The following is a 21,292-nucleotide window of genomic DNA, read 5'->3' as shown; positions in this document are numbered from 1 at the left end:
TGATTTATAAACCTTGCTAGGGGTAACCACAGACTTATGTCCAGGACATTTTAGAAAATTGATGTAGGCTAAGCAAATTTTATTTCAACAGCGTTACATACATGCATATCGTCTTGGCCAAGGGCATAGTTTTCCTCCTTACCGGTCCAGCACCATGCCATTGTCCCTCTGCCCCCTCCTTGGCAACAGCCGTACAGAACTTGTCCCTGAATAAGATGCTTACTGTTTAGGTGCACAGTGTGCATTGGGCTGTGCCCAGGTTAGCAGGCAGGTGGAATTCAACGTATAGTGTGAAAATACCATTACAGTAGGTGTGTGAGCATAATCAACAAAATGTTATAACGTCTGGGTACACTTTTACATGGTTTTCAGCAACTTGTATCAGGGCTGGTGCTCACTAGGGCGGTTCTGGAGCATTTTTTAAACCACTTGCAGGGGGAAAACCACTTGTTTAATGAAAGTTAATGGGCTGGTGCACACCAGAGCGGGTCGTTTTTTTCCACAAACGCAAACTCGGGGGCTGCAGCATTTTTTTTAGATTTCTGAGGCGTTTCTGCCTCAATGTTAAAGCATAGGAAAGTGGAAAACCGCTCTAAAAAAAAGCTAGATCAGAATGATTTTCCAGGCGTTGTTACAGAAGCTGTTCAGTAACAACTTTACTGTAACAATATTTGAAATGTGCTACACAAACGCTCCAAAAACCGCTAGGCGCCTAGAATCGCTCTGAAATCTGCTTCAAAAACCTCTAGCGGTTTGCAGGTTTTTTGTGTGCACTGGGCCTTTGTGTGTGATTAGGAGAGACATCAGACAGTACTGTCTGATGGGTCCATCTATGCACTGACAGTGTTCTTTCCCATTCAGTCTAGTTGAATGGTGTTTGCGCTGCTATATTTGTTAGTCATAAGAGGTTTTTAGAAATGGTGATTTCATTTTTCACACGGCCCACTAAATAATATGCTTTTCTGATGGACTGTGTTTTGCATGGAGTTTTAGTAAAAAAAAAAAAAACCCAAGAAACGGCACACCAGAGCAGCGAAAATACCAGGTATAGTATTTATTTTGTAAAATCTATCGGGGGATATGTTTATTTTGTGCCAAAGCGTTCAGCTCTGGTTTCCTTTAACCTCTTGACGACCGCGTCACGCCGGTAGGTGTGGCCGCGGCGGCAGCCCCAGGACCGCGTAAAGTCCTGGGGCTCTGTTTTGCAGAAGATCGCGCGCAGGCTGCGCGCGCATCTCCTGCTTGGGGGGTGGAGCTCCACCCCGCCTTCAGTCTCCGAGCGGCTATTGCCGCTCGGGAGATTGTTAGACGGCGTGATCGCCGTTTATTTACTCTGTGCAGCGCTGCGATCAGCAGCAGCGCTGCACTGGGGACAGCCGTGTGACACGGCTGTCCCCCTGGGGGACAAGAGAGCAATCGGCTCTCATAGGCAGAAGCCTATGACAGCCGATCGCCGTAATTGGCCGGCTGTGGGGAGGGAGGGAGCGAGGGAGGGAAGGGATTTAAAGGAAGAGGGTTTTTTTTAAAAAAAAAAAAGCGGCAACACAAATATTTATTAAAAAAAAAATAAACATGGGGGGAGCGATCAGACCCCACCAACAGAGAGCTCTGTTGGTGGGGAGAAAGGGGGGGGGGGGAAATCACTCGTGTGCCATGTTGTGCGGCCCTGCAGCTTGGCCTTAAAGCTGCAGTGGCCTTTTAAACTAAAAATTGCCTGGTCACTAGGGGGGTTTAGCCCTGCAGTCCTCAAGAGGTTAAGCAGCATGATCAATGTAAGTGTACGTCTGTTGTAAATAAAGCTGGTTTCAAGTGTAAAAACGTGTATAACATTTTTCTCCCATTGGACTCAAATCACTTTGAGAGCTGCAGTCACTATGGGCACGCACAATAGGCCACCCTATATCATTTAAAAGTCTTACCCAAGGAGTCCTTACTAAACAGGTACAGATCCAGACAGGATTGCAACTCTGGTTTCCTTTTTCAAAGGTGGTGACCTTAAAGAAAACCTGAACTAAAAATGAAAAGTCAAAAACATATACAAGTCAATGGCTCCTATGTAGTCTACGCCTCAATCTCTTTCTCCTCTAGTGTCCTGTTCCTCATGTGTTCATTTTAAATACATTTTCTCAGTTCAGGTTCCCTTTAACTAGTACACTATCCAACCACTACTCCTTGCAGTGCAGGCGGGGTGGTTTTAGTCTGCGAGTGGACGATGTAATCTTCTAGAGGTGTACTCTGAGGGAATATGTGTTAGGCTGGAGACACAACGGAGAGCATTTTTTGGGTCATTTAATTTTTAATAACCTGCTCCCTTTCACTAAAACCACGATTTTTCAAAATATGGCAATTGCGGCACATTTGCTACGATTTTAATACAAGTCAAAACGAAAACGACCTGAAAACCGCTCTCTGTAGGCAGCTGTCTCTCTAAGCCGTTGTCCTCCAAGTCTATAGCCTTCGAATAAGTTTTTTAAAAAAATGATACTCTATAACATGTCCATCATGGATGATTTTACTGACCTGAGCAGGACTGCAGTTAAAGAGGCAGCCTTGGCAAAACACTGCAAATTCCTAGATACAATATATGCAAGTAATATCAGGTGTTTTTTTTTTTACTTAAGTTTACACTAATGTTTTATTCAGACACAGTGGCAGTTGACCTGAACTTCCCTTTTGATTGTTTAACTGCCCAACCCCTAACAAATTATAACCCCACCTGGGAGGGCTCCCATTTTGGTTCTTTAGCATCTTCTTTCCTCATCCATGGTTTCCTGGAGCGGTTGTGTCTAATAAACCACAACAGTGGCATTCTAGTATCCAGATTTGTTATAATAAGTCTGCGGGGAACAAGCACTGCACAGACATGTAATGGAGAGAAGATAAAGAACAAGATTTTGTAGGAACGCGATGCGTTAGTTTGTTGCTTACGGTAGTGATCTAGACGCAGTGTTCCCCAACCCTGTCAAGGCCCACCAACATTGCATGTTTTGTGGAAATCCACAGAGGAAGTTAATCAGCTCTGCTGAGACACTAATTACCGCACCTGTGCATGTTTGTGGTTTCCTGCAAAACATGTACTGTTGGTGGGCCTTGAAGACAGGGTTGGGGAACTCCGATTTCTAGACCATATTGGCCGATTATCATCCAACGAGGCTTTAGTGTACTTTTAAGCAGTGCAAGACCTATCAGAGAATAAGTTGTGTGTAGAATTCACTTCAGGCTGTATTCACAGTGGTCAGTTGTATAACCTAGGGCTTCCTGCCCTCAAGGCCCACCAACAGTGCACATTTTGTGGAAATCCACAGAGGTAGTTAATCAGCTCTGCTGAGACTCTAATTACCCAAGCTGTGAATGCTTGTGGTTTCCTGCAACACATGTACTATGGTGGTACTTGAGGACAGGGTTGGGGAGCCCTGGTGTAACACACGTTACAAAGAGTGTGAACTAATGGAGACGAGACATAGACTTTAATGCAAAGCATGCATGCAGTGAGCAAGAATAATGCAATCGGTTACACCGCAGTACTGTGAACAGCCCCATAGAATTGTATTGAACGGACATGCAGAATTTTTCTGCAACGCAACTGAGCACTGAACTAGGCCTTAAATTCCCACCCCAAATGCCTCATAAGGTACATTACAGGACAACTGAAGCGAGAGGTATATGGAGGCTGCCATATGTACTTCCTTTTAAACAATACCAGTTCCCAGGCAAACCTGCTGATCCAGTTGACTGCAGTCGTGTCTAACATCACACCAGAAAAAAGCATGCAGCTAATATGGTCAAGGTCACAAACACTTGATCTGCTGCATGCTTGTTCAGGGTCTATGGCTAAAAGTATTAGAGGCAGAGAATTAGCAGCATAGCCAGGCAACTGGTATTGCTTAAAGCGGGAGTGTCACCATAAAAATCAAATTTCAACAGCAACTGGTCTGAGTGTATTAAGTGATAAAGATGCTAATCCTGGATTCAAAACTTTTTCTGCTGATTTGGAGTTATCACATACTTAAGGAGCACTGGCCCTTTAGTAGTCAGTGCAAAACAGTTGCATGCTGGGGGTTCTTTTTATCTATAATGTATTCCTCCTCTTCCATTTATTTCCCTGCTTAGCTGCTTATCTGAAACACGATCCCCTGCCCACTTGTGTTTACAAGCAAGGCTGGGGTGACTCAGCGATTGGAGGAGAATAGAAAAAAAAGTAAAGGGCAGAAATGACATCAGGCTTTAGCCTAAACTGTGGGCAAAAGACATGGTTCCCACCAGGAACAGATTTCACTTCATTTACTATATAACATTCACTGAAATCAAAACCTGGACAGTACAATACATGTGTTATGTAAGCAGATCAAGTATTTATCTACTTATATATATGTCTTTTTTCCCTGGCATAGTATGGCTGATTCTACTGCTTTAAAGGGGCACTATGGCCTCAATTCACAGAGCTTTATCAAATACTTTATCAAACGTTTGATAATTTTCCTCATGGGTAAAATCTAATTTTGAATTCACTAAGGTGTTATACATTTATTGAACATTTCATCGATAAATCATTCGGTAAATCTATAACACCTTAGTGAATTCAAAAGTAGATTTTACCCATGAGGAAAATTATCAAACGTTTGATAAAGTGTTTGATAAAGCTCCGTGAATTGAGGCCTATGGCAAAAAAATTGTAAAATTGAAAATATGTGCAAACATAGACAAATAAGTAGTAAGTTTTTTCCAGAGTAAAATGAGCCATAAATTACCTTTCTCCTATGTTGCGGTCACCAGGGCCGGGCCGAGGCAGAGGCTGAAGAGGCTCCAGCATCAGGGCGCAGTGTAGGAGGGGGCGCACAATTCATTCTGCTGTCATTCCCAATTATGTTTGAAGCACAAATAAATAAGAAAAGGGCATACATAGCAGTGACTGCAAGCCAGATAACTAGAGATTAAAGGGACTCCGAGCAGTGCAGAAACTATGGAAAGATGCATATCATTTTAAAGCTCTCTTTCTCCTCTTTCCAATGATATATAAACCACCACCCTACGTCTTTTAGTTTTCGCTATTGAAATTGCCGCGACCGCGATTTCGATCGCGAAAATAGAGAAAACTAAAAGGTGTAGGGCAACGATTTAGGTGTCGTCAGAAAGAGGAGAAAGAGAGCTTTAAAATGATATCCATCAAGCCATAGTTATATTGTATTACACAGGACGACACTTTCCCCAGTGTCAGCAGCTCCATTATGCTGAATGCAGCTGCTGACTTTGACAAAAAGTCGCCCTGTGTAATACAATATAACTATGGAAAGATGGATATCATTTTAAAGCTCTCTTTCTCCTCTTTCTGACGACACCTACATCGTTGCCCTACGCCTTTTAGTTTTCTCTATTTTCGCGATCGAAATCGCGGCCGCAGCAATTTCAATCGCGAAAATAGCGAAAACTAAAAGGCGTAGGGTGGCGGTTTATATATCATTGGAAATAGGAGAAAGAGAGCTTTAAAATGATGTGCATCTTTCCATAGTTTCTGCACTGCTCGGAGTCCCTTTAAGGTGTTGGGGATTTTGGGAACCCTAGGGCGCCTCTTAGTCTAATAGCAATTAGTGTGTGACGGCTGGGGTGGGAGGGATGGAGGGGCGCACTTTGCTGTCTCAGCCTTGGGTGCTGAAGGACCTTGTCCCGGCTCTGTCTGTCACTGAGGGCTGGTGCACACCAAAACCCGCTAGCAGATCCGCAAAATGCTAGCAGATTTTTAAACGCTTTTTTTTATTTTTATGAGGCGTTTTGCTAGCGTTTTGCGGATTGCTGCTGCGGTTTTCAGTATAGTAGATTTCATATATTGTTACAGTAAAGCTGTTACTGAACAGCTTCTGTAACAAAAAACGCCTGCAAAACCGCTCTGAAGTGCCGTTTTTCAGAGCGGTTTGCGTTTTTCCTATACTTAACATTGAGGCAGAAACGCACCCGCAATCCAAAAAATGCCTCACCCAGGCATTTTTCGTTTCTGCAAAACGCCCCCCGCTCTGGTGTGCACCACCCCATTGAGATACATTGACCAAGCAGATCCGCAGCCGCAAGCGGATCTGAAAACGCCCAAAAAGCCGCTCGGTGTGCACCAGCCCTTACAGTAGGTAGTAGAAATCAGAAGCGACAGGGTTTATTACTAGTCCATCTCTTCATGGGGGTTATTCTCAGGGATTTTTTTTTTTTTTTACAAAAGCACTTAGTGAATGGCAGTTGCGCTGACCAACTGCCAAAACACTGTGTAGTGAGCAGGGAATCTGGCCAGCATCATTATTTAAATCCTTTTAGGGAATATCTTTATAAAGAATAAAAGCCTTGCTGAGATGAACTAGTGCAAAACCTGTCACTTCTGTCAGATTTTTACTACAGTGGTTTGCAAAAGTATTCAGCGCCCTTGAAGTTTTCCACATTTTGTCATATTACTACCACAAACATGAATCAATTTTATTGGAATTCCACGTGAAAGACCAATACAAAGTGGTGTACACGTGAGAAGATTCCAAACATTTTAAAAAAACAAACTAAAAAACCCTGCAAAGTGGGGTGTGCGTAATTATTCAGCCCCCTTTGGCCTGAGTGCAGTCAGTTGCCCATAGACATTGCCTGATGAGTGCTAATGACTAAATAGTGCACCTGTGTGTAATGTAATGCCAGTACAAATACGGCTGCTCTGTGACGGCCTCAGAGGTTGTCTAAGAGAATATTGGGAGCAACAACACCATGAAGTCCAAAGAACACACCAGACAGGTCAGGGATAAAGTTATTGAGAAATTTAAAGCAGGCTTAAACTACAAAAAGATTTCCAAAGCCTTAAACATCCCATGTAGCACTGTTCAAGCGATCATTCAGAAATGGAAAGAGTATGGCACAACTGTAAACCTACCAAGACAAGGCTGTCCACCTAAACTCACAGGCCAAACAAGGAGAGCACTGAAAAGAAATGCAGTCAAGAGGCCCATGGTGACTCTGGACGAGCTGCAGAGATCTACAGCTCAGGTTGGGGAATCTGTCCATAGGACAACTATTAGTCGTGTACTGCTCAAAGTTGGCCTTTATGGAAGAGTGGCAAGAAGAAAGCCATTGTTAACAGAAAAGCATAAGATGTCCCGTTTGCAGTTTGCCTCAAGCCACAGCAAACGTGGAAGAAGGTGCTCTGAGCAGATGAGACCAAAATGGAACTTTTTGGCCAAAATGCAAAACGCTATGTGCGGCGGATAACTAACACTGCACTCTGAACACACCATCACCACTGTCAAATATGGTGTTGGCAGCATCATGCTCTGGGGGTGATTCTCTTCAGCAGGGACAGGGAAGCTGGTCAGAGTTGATGGGAACATGGATGGAGCCAAACACAGGGCAATGCTGGAAGAAAACTTCTTGGAGTCTGCAAAAGACTTGAGACTGGGGCGGAGGTTCACCTTCCAGCAGGACAACCACCCTAAACATAAAGCCAGGGCAACAATGGAATGGGTTAAAACAAATTATATCCATGAGTTAGAATGGCCCAGTCAAAGTCCAGATCTAAATCCAATCGAGAATCTGTTGCAAGATCTGAAAACTGCGGTTCACAAACACTGTCCATCTAATCTGACTGAGCTGGAGCTGTTTTGCAAAGAAGAATGGACAAGGATTTCAGTCCCTAGATGTGCAAAGCTGTTAGAGACATACCCTAAAAGACTGGCAGCTGTAATTGCAGCAAAAGGTGGTTCTACAAAGTATTGACTCAGGGGGCTGAATAATTATGCACACCCCACTTTGCAGTTATTTGTAAAAAATGTTTGGAATAATGTATGATTTTCGTTCCACTTCTCACGTGTACACCACTTTGTATTGGTCTTTTAACGTGGAATTCCAATAAAATTGATTCAGGTTTGTGGCAGTAGTGTGACAAAATGTGGAAAACTTCAAGGGGGCCGAGTACTTTTGCAAACCACTGTACCTACTGTAAGTGCCAGCAACATAGAAGAAAAGTAATTTATAGCTCATTTTACTCTGGAAAAAACGTACTTATTGGTTTATGTTTGCACAGATTTTAAATTTTACATTTTTTTCGCTATAGTGCCCCTTTAAAGGACAACAGAAGCAAGAGAGATATGGAGGCTGCCATATTGATTTCCTTTTAAAGTGGAAATGAACTCGTTTGTTGATGCCTCAGGAGAGCAGCTAATTTGTAAATACAAGATTTTAACCCTATGTCTGCTTCCAAGAGAGCTGGAATTAGACACACTGCAGACTGACTGTGGGATTTGTATCAGCTGTAACAAATGTTTTTCTTTAAAGATTATGCTGTTGCTTATCTTCTAGAGCAGAGTGGAAGTTCTGAGTCCAGATCCACTTTGAAGGTAGGATCACACTAGGCAGAATTGCATATGAGTTTTGCACTATGTGCTATGGAAACCGCATATGTGATTCTGCCCAGCGTGTTCCTACCCTAAGGGCTCTTTCACACTAGAGGCCTTTTTTGGCTTTTTCCATGGTAAAATCAAAGTCCATAGACTTTCATTTTACCTTTCACACTTAACGCCGCTTTTGAGCGTTGCGTTTCAACGCTCCCAGTCGGTTTTTCAGGGCCTAACGCGGCATTTCTCATTTCATTGATAATCATGTATTGGCGTTAAAACGCCTCCAAAATGCAGCAAACCGCTGACAGCCAAAGGCAGCATATTGGCCTTTTCTACCGCTGCCTCTAGTGTGAAAGAGCCCTAAGGGTGATGTAGCTGACATCAGCTAATCAGAGTTTATCCACGGGCAAAAAGATGAAACACACTTGGAACTTGCTACATAGGACTACATTTTCGCCCACAGTTGGGCTTTCAATCTGTAACTGTTTTTGCACTGATCGAACTATAAAACAAAGCCACACACTTTCCATGTCACCGCATTTATTGGATTACCAAACAGTATTTCTATGCGTTTTGGAATGTGCATATTTTCTATGTAGTTATACAGGGTTACAAAAACATGTCTTCTCAATCCCTTCTTCCTCTTCATCCAATCACCCCAATATCATCCGGCATGTCAGGTCATAACTTAGCATGCGAAAATACATATTAAATTTACCTTTTAAAAAACCGCCTAAAGCATAAAAATTCTAATTTCAGAAAATTAAGAAAAGCTTCTTGCTGACAACAGGACAAGGTGCGTACGTTTCTCTGAAATAGAAGCCTTTCGCAATATTGGGGTGCTTGGAGGAATCAACTCTCTTGTTGCACTAAAGAATAAACAGAACAGCAACAACAAAAATCTGGATTCCCCTCTAGAAGGAACAAACAGTATTTGAAGGGAAAGTACATGTCTGGGCTTTCTGCATGCCAGCAAGACAAAGAAAACCCCTTTATATTCATCCATCCAGAATCATACAGATTATTTGTCATAGGTATATCTTCAGCCTTTGTCTGGTTACAGGATCTCGTATTTGTCCACAAGGAAACCCGTCTCGGTTGAAAACCTCACAGGAATGTTGCCTTCCACTTGAGTGACTTTATTTACCTACAAGAAACAAATAGTTTTAATTGCCAGAATATTACCACTAAAGACATATCAGAACAACAAAACATTTGTAAAGGGGTTCATCTCCCGTAGAGCCCAAAGCGCATAAGCGTGTCTCCGATCAGTACATAGTGATATGTACAGGGGGAATGTTATGCAATCATAAATGCCAGACTAAACAGGTGGCTTTTCAATTTTGATTTACACGTGTCCAGGGTTGGAGCTGTCCAAAAATTTGGCAAGGCACACCACAAGGTAGGAGCAGCATGACAGAAAGATCTGGATCCAAAGGGTTTTAGTTGGACTCTGGGGGTGGTCAAGTTATTGGATCCTTTTGATCTGAGGTTGTGGGTGGTGTGATGCAGTCGTTACAAATCTTTCAGGTTTCCAGGGCTACATGACAGAGACTACTGATGAATATGTAGATTTTCTTTTAAACAAGCTTTTCTATATGAAGACAGACTGTCCCAGGCAGCAATTTCATTTGGAAAAAGTTAACATTCACTTTCAAACAATGGCTTTAGTTGAGTGACAAATTAAAGTACGATATGGTGGCTGCCATTGTATTATTTTTGTTGGCTTTAGGCCCCTTCCACATATAACAGAATTTACGTGCGATTTGCACACGCTGTTCATTGAATGCAGGTCAATGGCAGTGCAATTGACTTGTGCTGTCGTGCAATATTTCAGATGCGATTTTTCTGCAGAGTCGGGCAGAATTGATGCTTTTTTTCTCCCCTGCAACAGACATGAGATTTACATATAATGTAAGTCAATGCTGAAAAATCGCATTTGCAAAGTGAAAATCGCATCAGATTTTGATGTAAGATAAATTGTTGTGTAAAGTAACTTCATTGATATGCACAGATCAATAGCATTCTGGAAAAAAATGCATTAAAAACACAAACAAAAGAATCATAACATAAAAATAAATAAATCACAAAATGCAGAAGCACAAGAACAAAAACAGTGGAAAAACTCCCGCTCTTCGCTCTGTGACACAGAGGGACTGATTGATGGATAGAGTGAGGGGAACTCTTCAGAGGAATACATGAATGGAAGGGCATGATTAGTCGGAGCAAGCAGGGTCTCAAGCAGAGGTTGGGTAATCTGGTTACTTGGGGCTGAGGCATATAAAACAGTTAAACCACTAAGTGACCATTCAACACTAGAAGCGCTCCAGGTACCCAAAATTGCTCAGACTCCTCCACTCCGACTCCACACCCCTGCTAAGAACGCTACTACCCTGTAGAGGCTTACAGCGCATTGAGCAATGCAATCCATTCTTTACCATGTGGTGATGAACCGTCCTAGATTTGAAGAATTTAAATGTGTAGCAGTTTGAATCCAAGTTAGAATTTTAATTTAATGGATTTGGTATCCGGGTTCATAATTGACTGAGCTGTAAAAGACTGGAATTAGGTTTTGGTAATAAACATATACCTGTGAATCATCCCATCTAGAAAGAGGTTACATGCAACACAGAATTAAACTGTCCAGTGAAACCTGTCCAGGTAACCCTGGAATTTGCACAATGCTTAGAGTAAAATCACTGGGACCTTATAATCTTTACAGTGCCACTAAAGCAAAGTAAAGAAAGCAGATAACTGTACAGTAGTGTGACAATAAATTACTGCAAACAAAATGATCATCTCTGAGCTGAAACAGGATGAAAAAGCACATGGTTGGTCACGCTGCCGTGCACGTTGCTGACATCACAGGAAAAAAGGCAGTTCCCGCATAGACTCTGGGTGAGGGACAAGCAAGAAAAACATTTATAATTGTGGGAATAATTCTGTAACTAAAAGGAGTCTCCAACTTACGAACACCCGATGTACGAACAACCCGCCGATACGTTGCAACAACCTCACGCAGTCAGGTCTCCGTCCTGTGCTCCCTCAGCTCCGTTCCTATAGCAAAGTATGCAGCGGAAGCAGCAGCAGTTCCCTCACCTGCTCCGGAGTGCCTCCAGGGATGAGCAACATCCTCTCACCCTCCCTGTTCCCCTAGTGCTGGATGCTCCTGCGTCGCGTAATGACGCTGCAGGCACCCCGGAGCAGGTGAGAGAACCACTGCAGTTTCCATTGCGCATACTTTGCTAAAGGAACGAGGCTCCGGGGAGCACAGGGGACGTAGGAGGCTCAAGGGGGAGATAAGTGGTGCAGGTGGACATAAGGAGGTACAGAGGGGCATATAGAGATGGCAGTGTTCCATCTTAAGAAGGATTTAGGTTAAGAACAAACCTACAGTCCCTATCTCTGTCATTAACCGGGGACTACTTGTATTGTAGATCAGGGAATATGGTATATCTGCAGCAAGCTTTTCACAAAAGTGGCCTGACAGTGAAGTGAGTGGTAGCAAATACTTTCTATGACTATTACTTTCTATGACTACACACAATAAAATGGACACCTGTACTTATCTGCAAGGTATCTGAGCATCTGCAACAGGTTAGACTACATTTCTATTCATTACTGAGAATAAAAGGGCGCTGCATCCTCACCTGTATGCTGCAGTAGCTCTTCTTTGACACAAATGATACTGAAACTGGGAAGAAATCATTGGGGTGACCAGCAATGCTGAATTCCAGGCTTCCAGTCTTGTTTTTGCTGTCAATGACAGGGAGTGTCCACTCCAGTAGATTTCTTCTATTGTCGTGGTGGTAGTCTCCATCTATATCTCCAATGACTGGAGCGCCCACCCCAGGTCTGTAAAACAAAAACAGTGAGTGCACTGCAAAAGAAGGGATGCACAAAAGACAGCTGGTTTACTTTATGCAAGCAGCAGAGCATGCTAAGGGCTCATTCACCCTTCATGTGTTTTTTCTGCAGAATGGTAGCCAATTGGAAGTAACAGCCCATTCATGATAAAAACAAACAGAATGACGTTCACTTTCACGTTTATTGTGTTTAATGCAGCCAGTATGTTTTGGAAAATCTGTATCTGAATATATTAAAGGGACCCTGAACAGAGACTAAAAATGGAATTTGAACTTACCTGGGGCTTCCTCCAGCCATGCATAGCTGGTGAAGGCCCTGGGTATCCTCAGAGTCCCCTCTGCTCTCTTGCTGGCTGCTCAGGTGGCAGCGACTTCGTCAGGAGTCTTGCACAACCGAGCATGCGTGGCTCAACCACGCGCCCGTTTCGAGAATGCACCCTTATTTCGAGAACTGCGCATGCACAGAACACTCACGGCAACAGGTGCGTGATCGAGCCGGGTGCACGAGTGGGCCGTGCATGCCCAGTTGCATAGGACTCCCAGCAAAGTCACTTGCTACCGGAGCCACCAGTGTGAGGACAGAGAGGACCCAGAGGACGCTGAAGGACCTTGCAGATTACTGGGGGCTGGAGGAAGTCCTGGTAAGTTCATATTCCATTTATAGTCTCTGTTTAGGGTCCTTTTAAAGTAAACCTGCATTGAAAAAAAAAAAAGGATACTTACCTCAGTACAGGGAAGTTTCTTCCTAATCCATCGGCTTGCTATGTTCTCCACAACCCCACCAATATAGTGCAGGGAACCTCTAAACATAGACAACCTTATGGCCACACTCCCCTCCGTGTACCACCTTACTGTGCATGCATGAGTGCGGCCGCACCTGTGCAATAAGCTGATGTCACGTATCTACAATTGTCTTTGTGACACTATGCAGCCATACATGAGCAATATGCCTGGGCTCGTAAACGGAGGAGAGCAAGGCTGAAAACAAGAAGAGGGCCCGGCCAGCGGTGGTGCGTTCAAGGATGACGTAAGTAGCCTCTGGACTATCCAGAGTCTTCCCTCTTCTTAGGTAAGTATCCATTTTCTCCTTTTGGTACGACACAGGTTTGCTCTGCTAAATGTAGAATTGAAATATCCTGAAAGTGAAATCTTGGGTAAAGCAACATGTACTGTTGCTATGGAGCTGGGAGGAGGGACACCAATGCAGCCAATGATGGAGCAGCTTCCAGGGGGCAGGTTAAGGAAGGGAACAATGCACGTGCCAAATCTCTAAGCAACTTGGTGGGACACCTGAACAGACACTAGCTCGAAGTGGCCACCTCAGCAGAGTTCCATCTGATGTGCGTACATAGCTTTCAGGGACATCAACTCTATTCCACAAGGGCTGGGGTTCTTACACATTTTTGGCACAGCTCAAATTAATTGATGGGAGTGAATCAGGATCTTTCCTGTGGTTATCACATTTCTACATGTCTCAGTCCTTCCTAAACACTTGCATCGATATGGCCCTCGAAGACTGGAGTTTGATACCTGTGCTTTAGGCAGTTAGGCAAAGACTTGGTTTAAGGCACAGACTAGGTTTGGTCCTTGATAGGTCTCTGTATCAGGGTCGGATTTACCTCACAGAAGCCTATAGGCACAGATGTCCTGACACCTTAGACTTCGCCCTCCATGAACCTACAAATTATCACCGAACCGCACCCCAAGTGTGCTGACTGGCCCAGCTGTTTCCTCTCCCTTGCCCATCATAGGTAACCACTGGTGCCCCTTAGTATTAGGTAGCCAGAGGTACCCTCAGAATTAAGTAACTAGAGATACCCCTGGCTGGAGAGAGATCTCTTCAGTGGAATGCCAACGTGAGTAACCTCATGTTTACACTGCTTGGGACTCTGCATAGGGAAGGAGTGAGGGAGGCAGTTAGGGAGGGAAGTGAGACACGTTTCCATCTGGCGCCTGAAGGCACGTGCCTACAGTGCCTTATGGTAAATCCGGCACTGCTTTGCATAGAACATAATTTGCTTCCAAAGGAAGGTAAACTATAACAATTTGTTCCTTTATCTTTGACTTGATGAGTTTTGCTATATCTGGTATTCTCTAAATGTAAAACATACTCCATATTTAACAACAGTATAGCTGCTTGGATAAAGTCCAGCTTTATTGGAAGAATAGTTCTTTTTTGATGATGGTTTAATACAAGGCATTAAAGAGACTCTGAAGCGAAAAAAAAAATATGTTATGAATTGGTTGTGTACTATGAATAATTACTAGAAGATTAGCAGCAAAGAAAATATTCTCACACTTTTATTTTCAGGTATATAGTGTTTTTTCTAACATTGCATCATTCTCTAATATGTGCAGATTACACAACACTCAGCATTCAAAATAGTCTTTCAGAGCAGTCTGAAGTAATGACCTCTCCTCTAGCAGAGGAAAAGTAAATAGTCCAGGAACAGTTGAGATAATAAAAGTCAGATAACAGCCCTCTCCACGACTAACTTAGTCGGAGAGCTTAATGGATTGTTTGCATAGAGATAACAACTGGAGTTTCTCAACTCTTCCTGTACTGGAAACAATTAGACTGATGTATCTGATCTTAATGTTTTATTTCTTAGCTGTACTACACATACAAATCATAATATCATAATTTTTTTTTCCGCTTCAGTGTCTCTTTAACCACCCTGGCGTTCTGATTAAATCGCCAGGGTGGCTGCGGGAGGGTTTTTTTTAAATAAAAAAAAAACTATTTCATGCAGCCAACTGAAAGTTGGCTGCATGAAAGCCCACTAGAGGGCGCTCCGGAGGCGATCTTCCGATCGCCTCCGGCGGCAAGGAATAACACGGAAGGCCGCAATGAGCGGCCCTCCGTGTTTCGCTTCCCTCGTCGCCATGGCGACGAGCGGAGTGACGTCATGGACGTCAGCCGACGTCCTGACGTCAGCCGCCTCCGATCCAGCCCTTAGCGCTGGCCGGAACTGTTTGTTCCGGCTACGCTGGGCTCGGGCGGCTGGGGGGACCCTCTTTCGCCGCTGCACGCGGCGGATCGCCGCGCTGCAGCGGCGATCAGGCAGCACACGCGGCTGGCAAAGTGCCGGCTGTGTGTGCTGCTTTTTATTTGGTGGAAATCGGCCCAGCAGGGCCTGAGCGGCAGCCTCTGGCGGTGTTGGACGAGCTGAGCTCGTCCAGACCGCTCAGCAGGTTAAGACACATGGAGACAGCCATTGTGGACTTCCTCAAAAAACAAATGGTTAGCTTCATGGCTGTAATGCAAGTGATCTGGTTACACATTTTCACTGCATCAAGGAATGCAATCAAGGGCTCTAAAGAGACTAATCTACATACAGAAAGCATTACAGCTGGATGATTAGAATTTAACTACTTTACCCTCGCCCGTACGCATTTCTCCGTCCCTTTTCGCGCTCCTGCCGCTGCCCGCTCTCCCGCTCGCACTAGCGCGCACTCCCGCTAGTAAACACGCCCCCGGTGTTCCAACATTTTAGCATACCAGACAAAATAGCATACAAATGCTACTGAGCATGTGCAAAGTCATGCAGATCATACATTAACCCCATAATGCCCATCAGCAGCATTAACCTTTGCAACCCCAGTTAGCTGCCTGGGTGCTGATGTGCAATCTCCACTATCCAAGTGGACATAGAGTTACAATAAAAAGTTGTCCGAGCGAAGCGAGGACCGAGCTCGCAGCCCAGCGAGCGGGCAAGGGGACACTGATTCTACCAAAAAGGGGTATATCACTTTAAATGTATGCTGTTTTGTCAATGTATGCTAGTTAGTTGGAACACCGGCCGCTCGCCCGGAGATCAATGAACGGGAAAATCCATTCCCGTTCGTTGATCTAAGCCCCGCAATGATCCGCTGCTTATCCGATTGTGAAAAAAAAAAAAAAAAACAACAACACTCACAGCGTCCTAGTACTTCCTGCAAGTAGGTCGCAATAACCAAAAAGCTACTGTTGCCATCTTGTGGCCAAATAGTAAAACTACACCCTAAAGGATTTTTCACATAGAATTACATTAGTTTTACCCAAAAAATTAACTCCTTACCTCCCACACTCCCCAATTTTTTATTTTTTTTTGTAATTAAAAAAAAAAAAAATTACAATAATAAAAAAAATACATAAATAGTTACCTTAGGGACTGAACTTTTTAAATATTTATGTCAAGAGTGTATAACACTGTTACTTTATAAACTATGGGCTTGTAATTAGGGATGGACGCAAAACTGAAAAAAATGTACCTTTATTTCCAAGTAAAATATTGGCGCCAAACATTGTGATAGGGACATAATTTAAACGGTTTTATAACCGAGACAAATGGGCAAATAAATTTCATGGGTTTTAATTACAGTAGCATGCAGTATTTGAAAACTATAAGGGCAGAAAACTGAAAAATAATAAATTTTTCCCCACATTTTTTCCTATTTTCCCATTAAAACACATTTAGAATAAAATAATTCTTGGCATAATGTCCCACCTAAAGAAAAAAAAAACAAGATATAGTTCATTTCATTGTGATAAGTAATGATAAAGTTATAGACGAATGAATGGAAGGAGCGCTGAAAGGTGAAAATTGCTCTGGTGGTCAAGGGGTAAAACCCCTCAGTTGGGAAGTGGTTAAACTAAATCCAATCATGAAGCCTTTTTTGTAGGATGAGGTAAACTAAATAATGTTATAGGCTGGACCAGTAGAGGTACGATTGATATGACTTACGGCAATGGAATTGTAATGACTACATCATTCAGGTCCAGACTCTCCTCCTGAAGCTCGTACTCTATATTTACATCACAGCCATTCCCGCTTTCCGAAGGCCAGCAGTTAACTAGTAGAAAAGAAACAAAGTTTTAACATAGATTCAGTTTCCAGAAATCCGAACACTGAGGAAAGCCAAGCTTACCTCGGGTAATGTCTTTTCCAGTAGTCCGAGTGACAGCACCCCTCCTATGAGACTTGTCTCCCTCCCAAACTTTGGACAGGAAGCTAGAAGATACAAATTTGCATAACAGGCAGGCAGGAGTAGTATATAAAGATGTTACTCACAAAAGGTATTCAGTTATAAAAAAAGACACGGACACCAAATGCTGCTGAAACGATTAATTTAATTATGCCCTTTATTAGGGTGGGCCGGAGGGGTGCTGTCACTCGGACTACTGGAAAAGACATTACCCGAGGTAAGCTTGGCTTTCCCAGAACGTCCTCCTGACAGCACCCCTCCTATGAGACGATAAACAAGAACATTATAAGTTAGGGAGGGACTACTGCCTGCAACACCTTTCTTCCGAATGCTAGATCAGTATTGGCTAATAAGTTTAGTCTATAATGTTTGACAAACGTATTTTGGCTGGACCAGGTGGCCGCTCTGCAAATCTGCTCTATCGAGGCGCCTGCCCTCTCTGCCCAAGATGTTGATACACTTCTTGTGGAGTGAGCTTTAATTGAGGTCGGTAAAGGCCTCCCTTGAGTCTGATAAGCCGCGGTGATAGTTTGTCTGATCCATCTTGCAATTGATGTCTTAGAGGCTTGCCTCCCCTTGAATTTCCCCGCAAACAGCACCAACAAGGCATCTGATCTTCTCCAAGATGCAGTCCTTTCAAGATAATGAAGGATACACCTTCTAACATCCAAACAATGAAGCTTCCTCTCCTTTTCATTAGTTGGTTTATCACAGAATGATGGCAGAAAGATCTCCTGAGATCGATGAAACTTTGAAGTCACTTTAGGAAGGAATGCAAAGTCTGGACGTAGAGTAATCCTATCCTCCGAGATGGTACAATAAGGTGGCTTAATGGATAAGGCCTGAAGTTCGCTGACTCTCCTGGCTGTGGTGATTGCCAGAAGAAAGGCCGTTTTCAACGTCAGAAATTTATCTGGAATCTGATCCAGAGGCTCAAAGGGATGTTCACAAAGACTCTGTAACACCACATTCAAGTCCCAAGGGGGCACCTTAGATATCACCACAGGCCTGAGACGTTTAATTCCCTGAAAAAAACGAAGAAAAAACTCCTCCTGAGCTAATCTCTCTAAATATACACTCAAAGCTGCTGTCTGAACTTTAAGAGTGCTGGAACTTAACCCCATCTGAAATCCATCCTGAAGAAATTCCAGAGCTGAGGCGGAAAGTCTAGAATCCTTCTCTTTCCTTGTACACCATTCACAGTAAATTTTCCATGTCTTCTGATAAATCTGCCTCGTCACCTTCTTGCGGGATTGTATTAACGTCTCAGAAAGTTTATCCGAAAACCCCTTTGATTTCAGGATTCCCCACTCAATCTCCATGCTGAAAGGTGAAGACGCTTGAAGTCCGGGTGAAGAACTGGGCCCTGCGACAACAAATCTGTTCTGACTGGTAACATTATTGGTTGACACATCGCTAAATTCTGTAACAGAGCAAACCACGGTCTTTTCGGCCAGAAAGGTACTATGAGAATTACTTGTGCTCTGTCCTGCATAATCTTGTTCAGAACCCTTGATATCAGAGGTATTGGGGGAAATGCATACATCAGGTTCAACCGCCACTCTATCGAGAAAGCGTCTATTTCCCACGGATTGTCCTTTGGATACAGGGAGCAAAACTTTAGACACTTTGAATTTTGTCTCCTTGCGAATAAGTCTACTGCAGGGGTGCCCCATGCCTGACTGATCTGAACAAATACTTCTGGATTCAGAGACCATTCGTCTTGTAATATCGCTGACCTGCTGAGATAGTCTGCCACAACATTGCAAGTCCCCTTCAAATGAACTGCTCTGACGGATGTTAAGTTGCTCTCTGCCCAATTGCTGACTCCCAAGCTCTACGCAACAGATTGTCCATCTTTTTATCAATGGGGTCTTTTAAATTCCTAAAGTTCTCAAACTGCAAATCGGATTTTCTCGACACCCTTGAAAACGACGGGTCCAGTTTGGGAACCGGACCCCAGAATTTTTGATCTTCCGGACTGAAAGGATAACGACGAGAAAGAGACTTGGGCCAAAATGCCCTCCTTTCAGGGTCATCCCACTCCTTCCCAATCATTGCCTTTAGAGAGGAATGGACTGGGATGAAACAATTCTGGGGTTCCGCCAAACTCACGTACATCTGATCCAAGGGGGTCAAAGATTTCCGCTCCACTGTTATCCCCATAGTATTTTGCATTGCCGACAACAAGTCTTTCATTAAGTTGGGTGCGAAAGCAAACTTCTGAGTAACCTCTGGGTTTTCCTCCTCCTCCCCAGAAATCTCCTCCAAAGATGAAATCTCTCCTTCCTCTCCAGATAAATCTGAATCCCCTGATTCATTATCCTTTCTTTTACGTTTAGCTGCAACTTGATGAGGTGAAGCCTCTAACTGACTGTGCCCCTCAATCACCGGGGCTGGTAAGGGAGCAGGCACAGTATCAGCAGCAGAAGTAGAAGGAACTGTAGATTCCGCCATTGCTGAATCCTTTATCTCTTTAATGGCCGAGGCCATCTCAGACCGCATCCATCCCATCAAGTCCTTAAATACCACTGGGGATTCCTCCTTTACCACTTTCTCTCTACAAGACTGGCACAGTTTCTTCGTAGAGGAAGAATAGAAGCGAGAGTTGCACATAACACAGCGTTTCTCAGTTCTACCAGAAGATTGTCCCCCTTGACCTTGCTGAGACACAGCCTTGTCTTTGTCTTTATCACCTTTTGGGGCTTTAGGCTAAAAAGAAATAAAGACAGACTGTCAGCCTTACAAGGTGGACCTATGATTACAAATCAACTCCCTCAAAGCCTGAAAAATTACAGCTCACCAGAGAGGGGATAGCGCCAGACTCCGCAGAAGTCAGAGGAGAAGGGCCTACAGCGTCCTCCATGATCACCGACAGCAATGGTGATCGTGGCTAACATTCACATATATATACCCCTGTTAATTACCTGCAGCTGAAGTCAATCTTAACACCGCCGCGGCCCCTGCCGCTATGCCGTCAGCTGACTCGTCATGCGGGACGCATGCGCATGACGTCACTTCCACCCGGAACTTCCGGTTTCGCGCTCCTGCCGCCATAAAGCTTCCGCATCTCTAGGAGAAGCCTCCTCCACGCTGTGCGCTGGACCAGCTGAGTCCCCTGCTCAGCCTTACTATGCCCGCGCTGCACGCTGCACTCGCCGCCTGACGTAGTAGCACCTGGAGACCTCTCAAAGCGTACCGTCCGGGACAGGAAAAACAACTGAATACCTTTTGTGAGTAACATCTTTATATACTACTCCTGCCTGCCTGTTATGCAAATTTGTATCTTCTAGCTTCCTGTCCAAAGTTTGGGAGGGAGACAAGTCTCATAGGAGGGGTGCTGTCAGGAGGACGTTCTGGGAAACATGACTAGTTATCATGCGATATTACTGGTTCAGACTACAGGAGATATATATATATATATATATATATATATATATAGATAGATAGATAGATAGATAGATAGATAGATAGATAGATAGATAGATATGGAAGTTTTAATGTATAGACAGTTCTGACCCTCTAAAGACATCTGACCTCTCTGGATGCACATATACATGTGATTCCATGTACCAGCAGCGTGCATATACAATTAAAGGTCAACTAAAGCAAGAGGGATATGGAGTCTGCCATATTTATTTCCTTTTAAAGCAATGACAGTTGCCTGGCTGTCCTGCTGATCCTCTGCCTCTAATACTTTTAGCCAAAGACCCTGAACAAGCATGCAGCAGATCAGAGGTTTCCGACATTGTCAGATCTGACTGGCTTAGCTGCATGATTGTTTCCGGTGTTATTAAGACACTACTGGAGCCAAATAGATTACAAAGACTGCCAGGCAACTGGTATTGTTTAAAAGGAAGTAAATATGGTCACCTCTATATACTTCTCACTTCAGTTGCCTCTTACAGACAGAAGGCTGGAGGCGCCTGCTTCCGAGCACTAGACAATGCTTGCTAGTGCTTGGCACAGGCAGTGGAGAGGTGCCCAACGTGTTGTGTACGATTTGAGCGCAGCCACGCTCAGACAAGACATGATACGCATTACTGCTGCCGGGTAAATGCAACAAGTGTCAAATGGGGACACGCATGGGAGTACAAATGTTGCCATTCG

The 21,292-nt window shown here is 43.8% G+C and overlaps 1 protein-coding gene across 1 annotated transcript in view; it reads right to left on the bottom strand.

Annotated features, from left to right (window-relative positions):
• Positions 1–8,871: 8,871 nt before the first annotated feature.
• ARCN1 (archain 1) overlaps positions 8,872–21,292 on the bottom strand; it is a 62,009-nt gene continuing 49,588 nt past the window's right edge. The window contains exons 8-10 of the mRNA XM_068240816.1: positions 16,942–17,050; positions 11,999–12,203; positions 8,872–9,495 (exon numbers count right to left, since the gene is read on the bottom strand). Coding sequence (XP_068096917.1) covers positions 9,406–9,495; positions 11,999–12,203; positions 16,942–17,050 — 404 coding nt within the window. The 3' untranslated portion in view covers positions 8,872–9,405. The remainder of the gene's footprint in view (positions 9,496–11,998; positions 12,204–16,941; positions 17,051–21,292) is intronic.

The sequence above is a fragment of the Hyperolius riggenbachi genome, chromosome 6 (assembly GCF_040937935.1).
Source record: "Hyperolius riggenbachi isolate aHypRig1 chromosome 6, aHypRig1.pri, whole genome shotgun sequence".
NCBI lineage: Eukaryota > Metazoa > Chordata > Amphibia > Anura > Hyperoliidae > Hyperolius > Hyperolius riggenbachi.
Note: the sequence above shows the minus strand (reverse complement) of the source record. Positions and strands in the feature narration are given on the sequence as shown.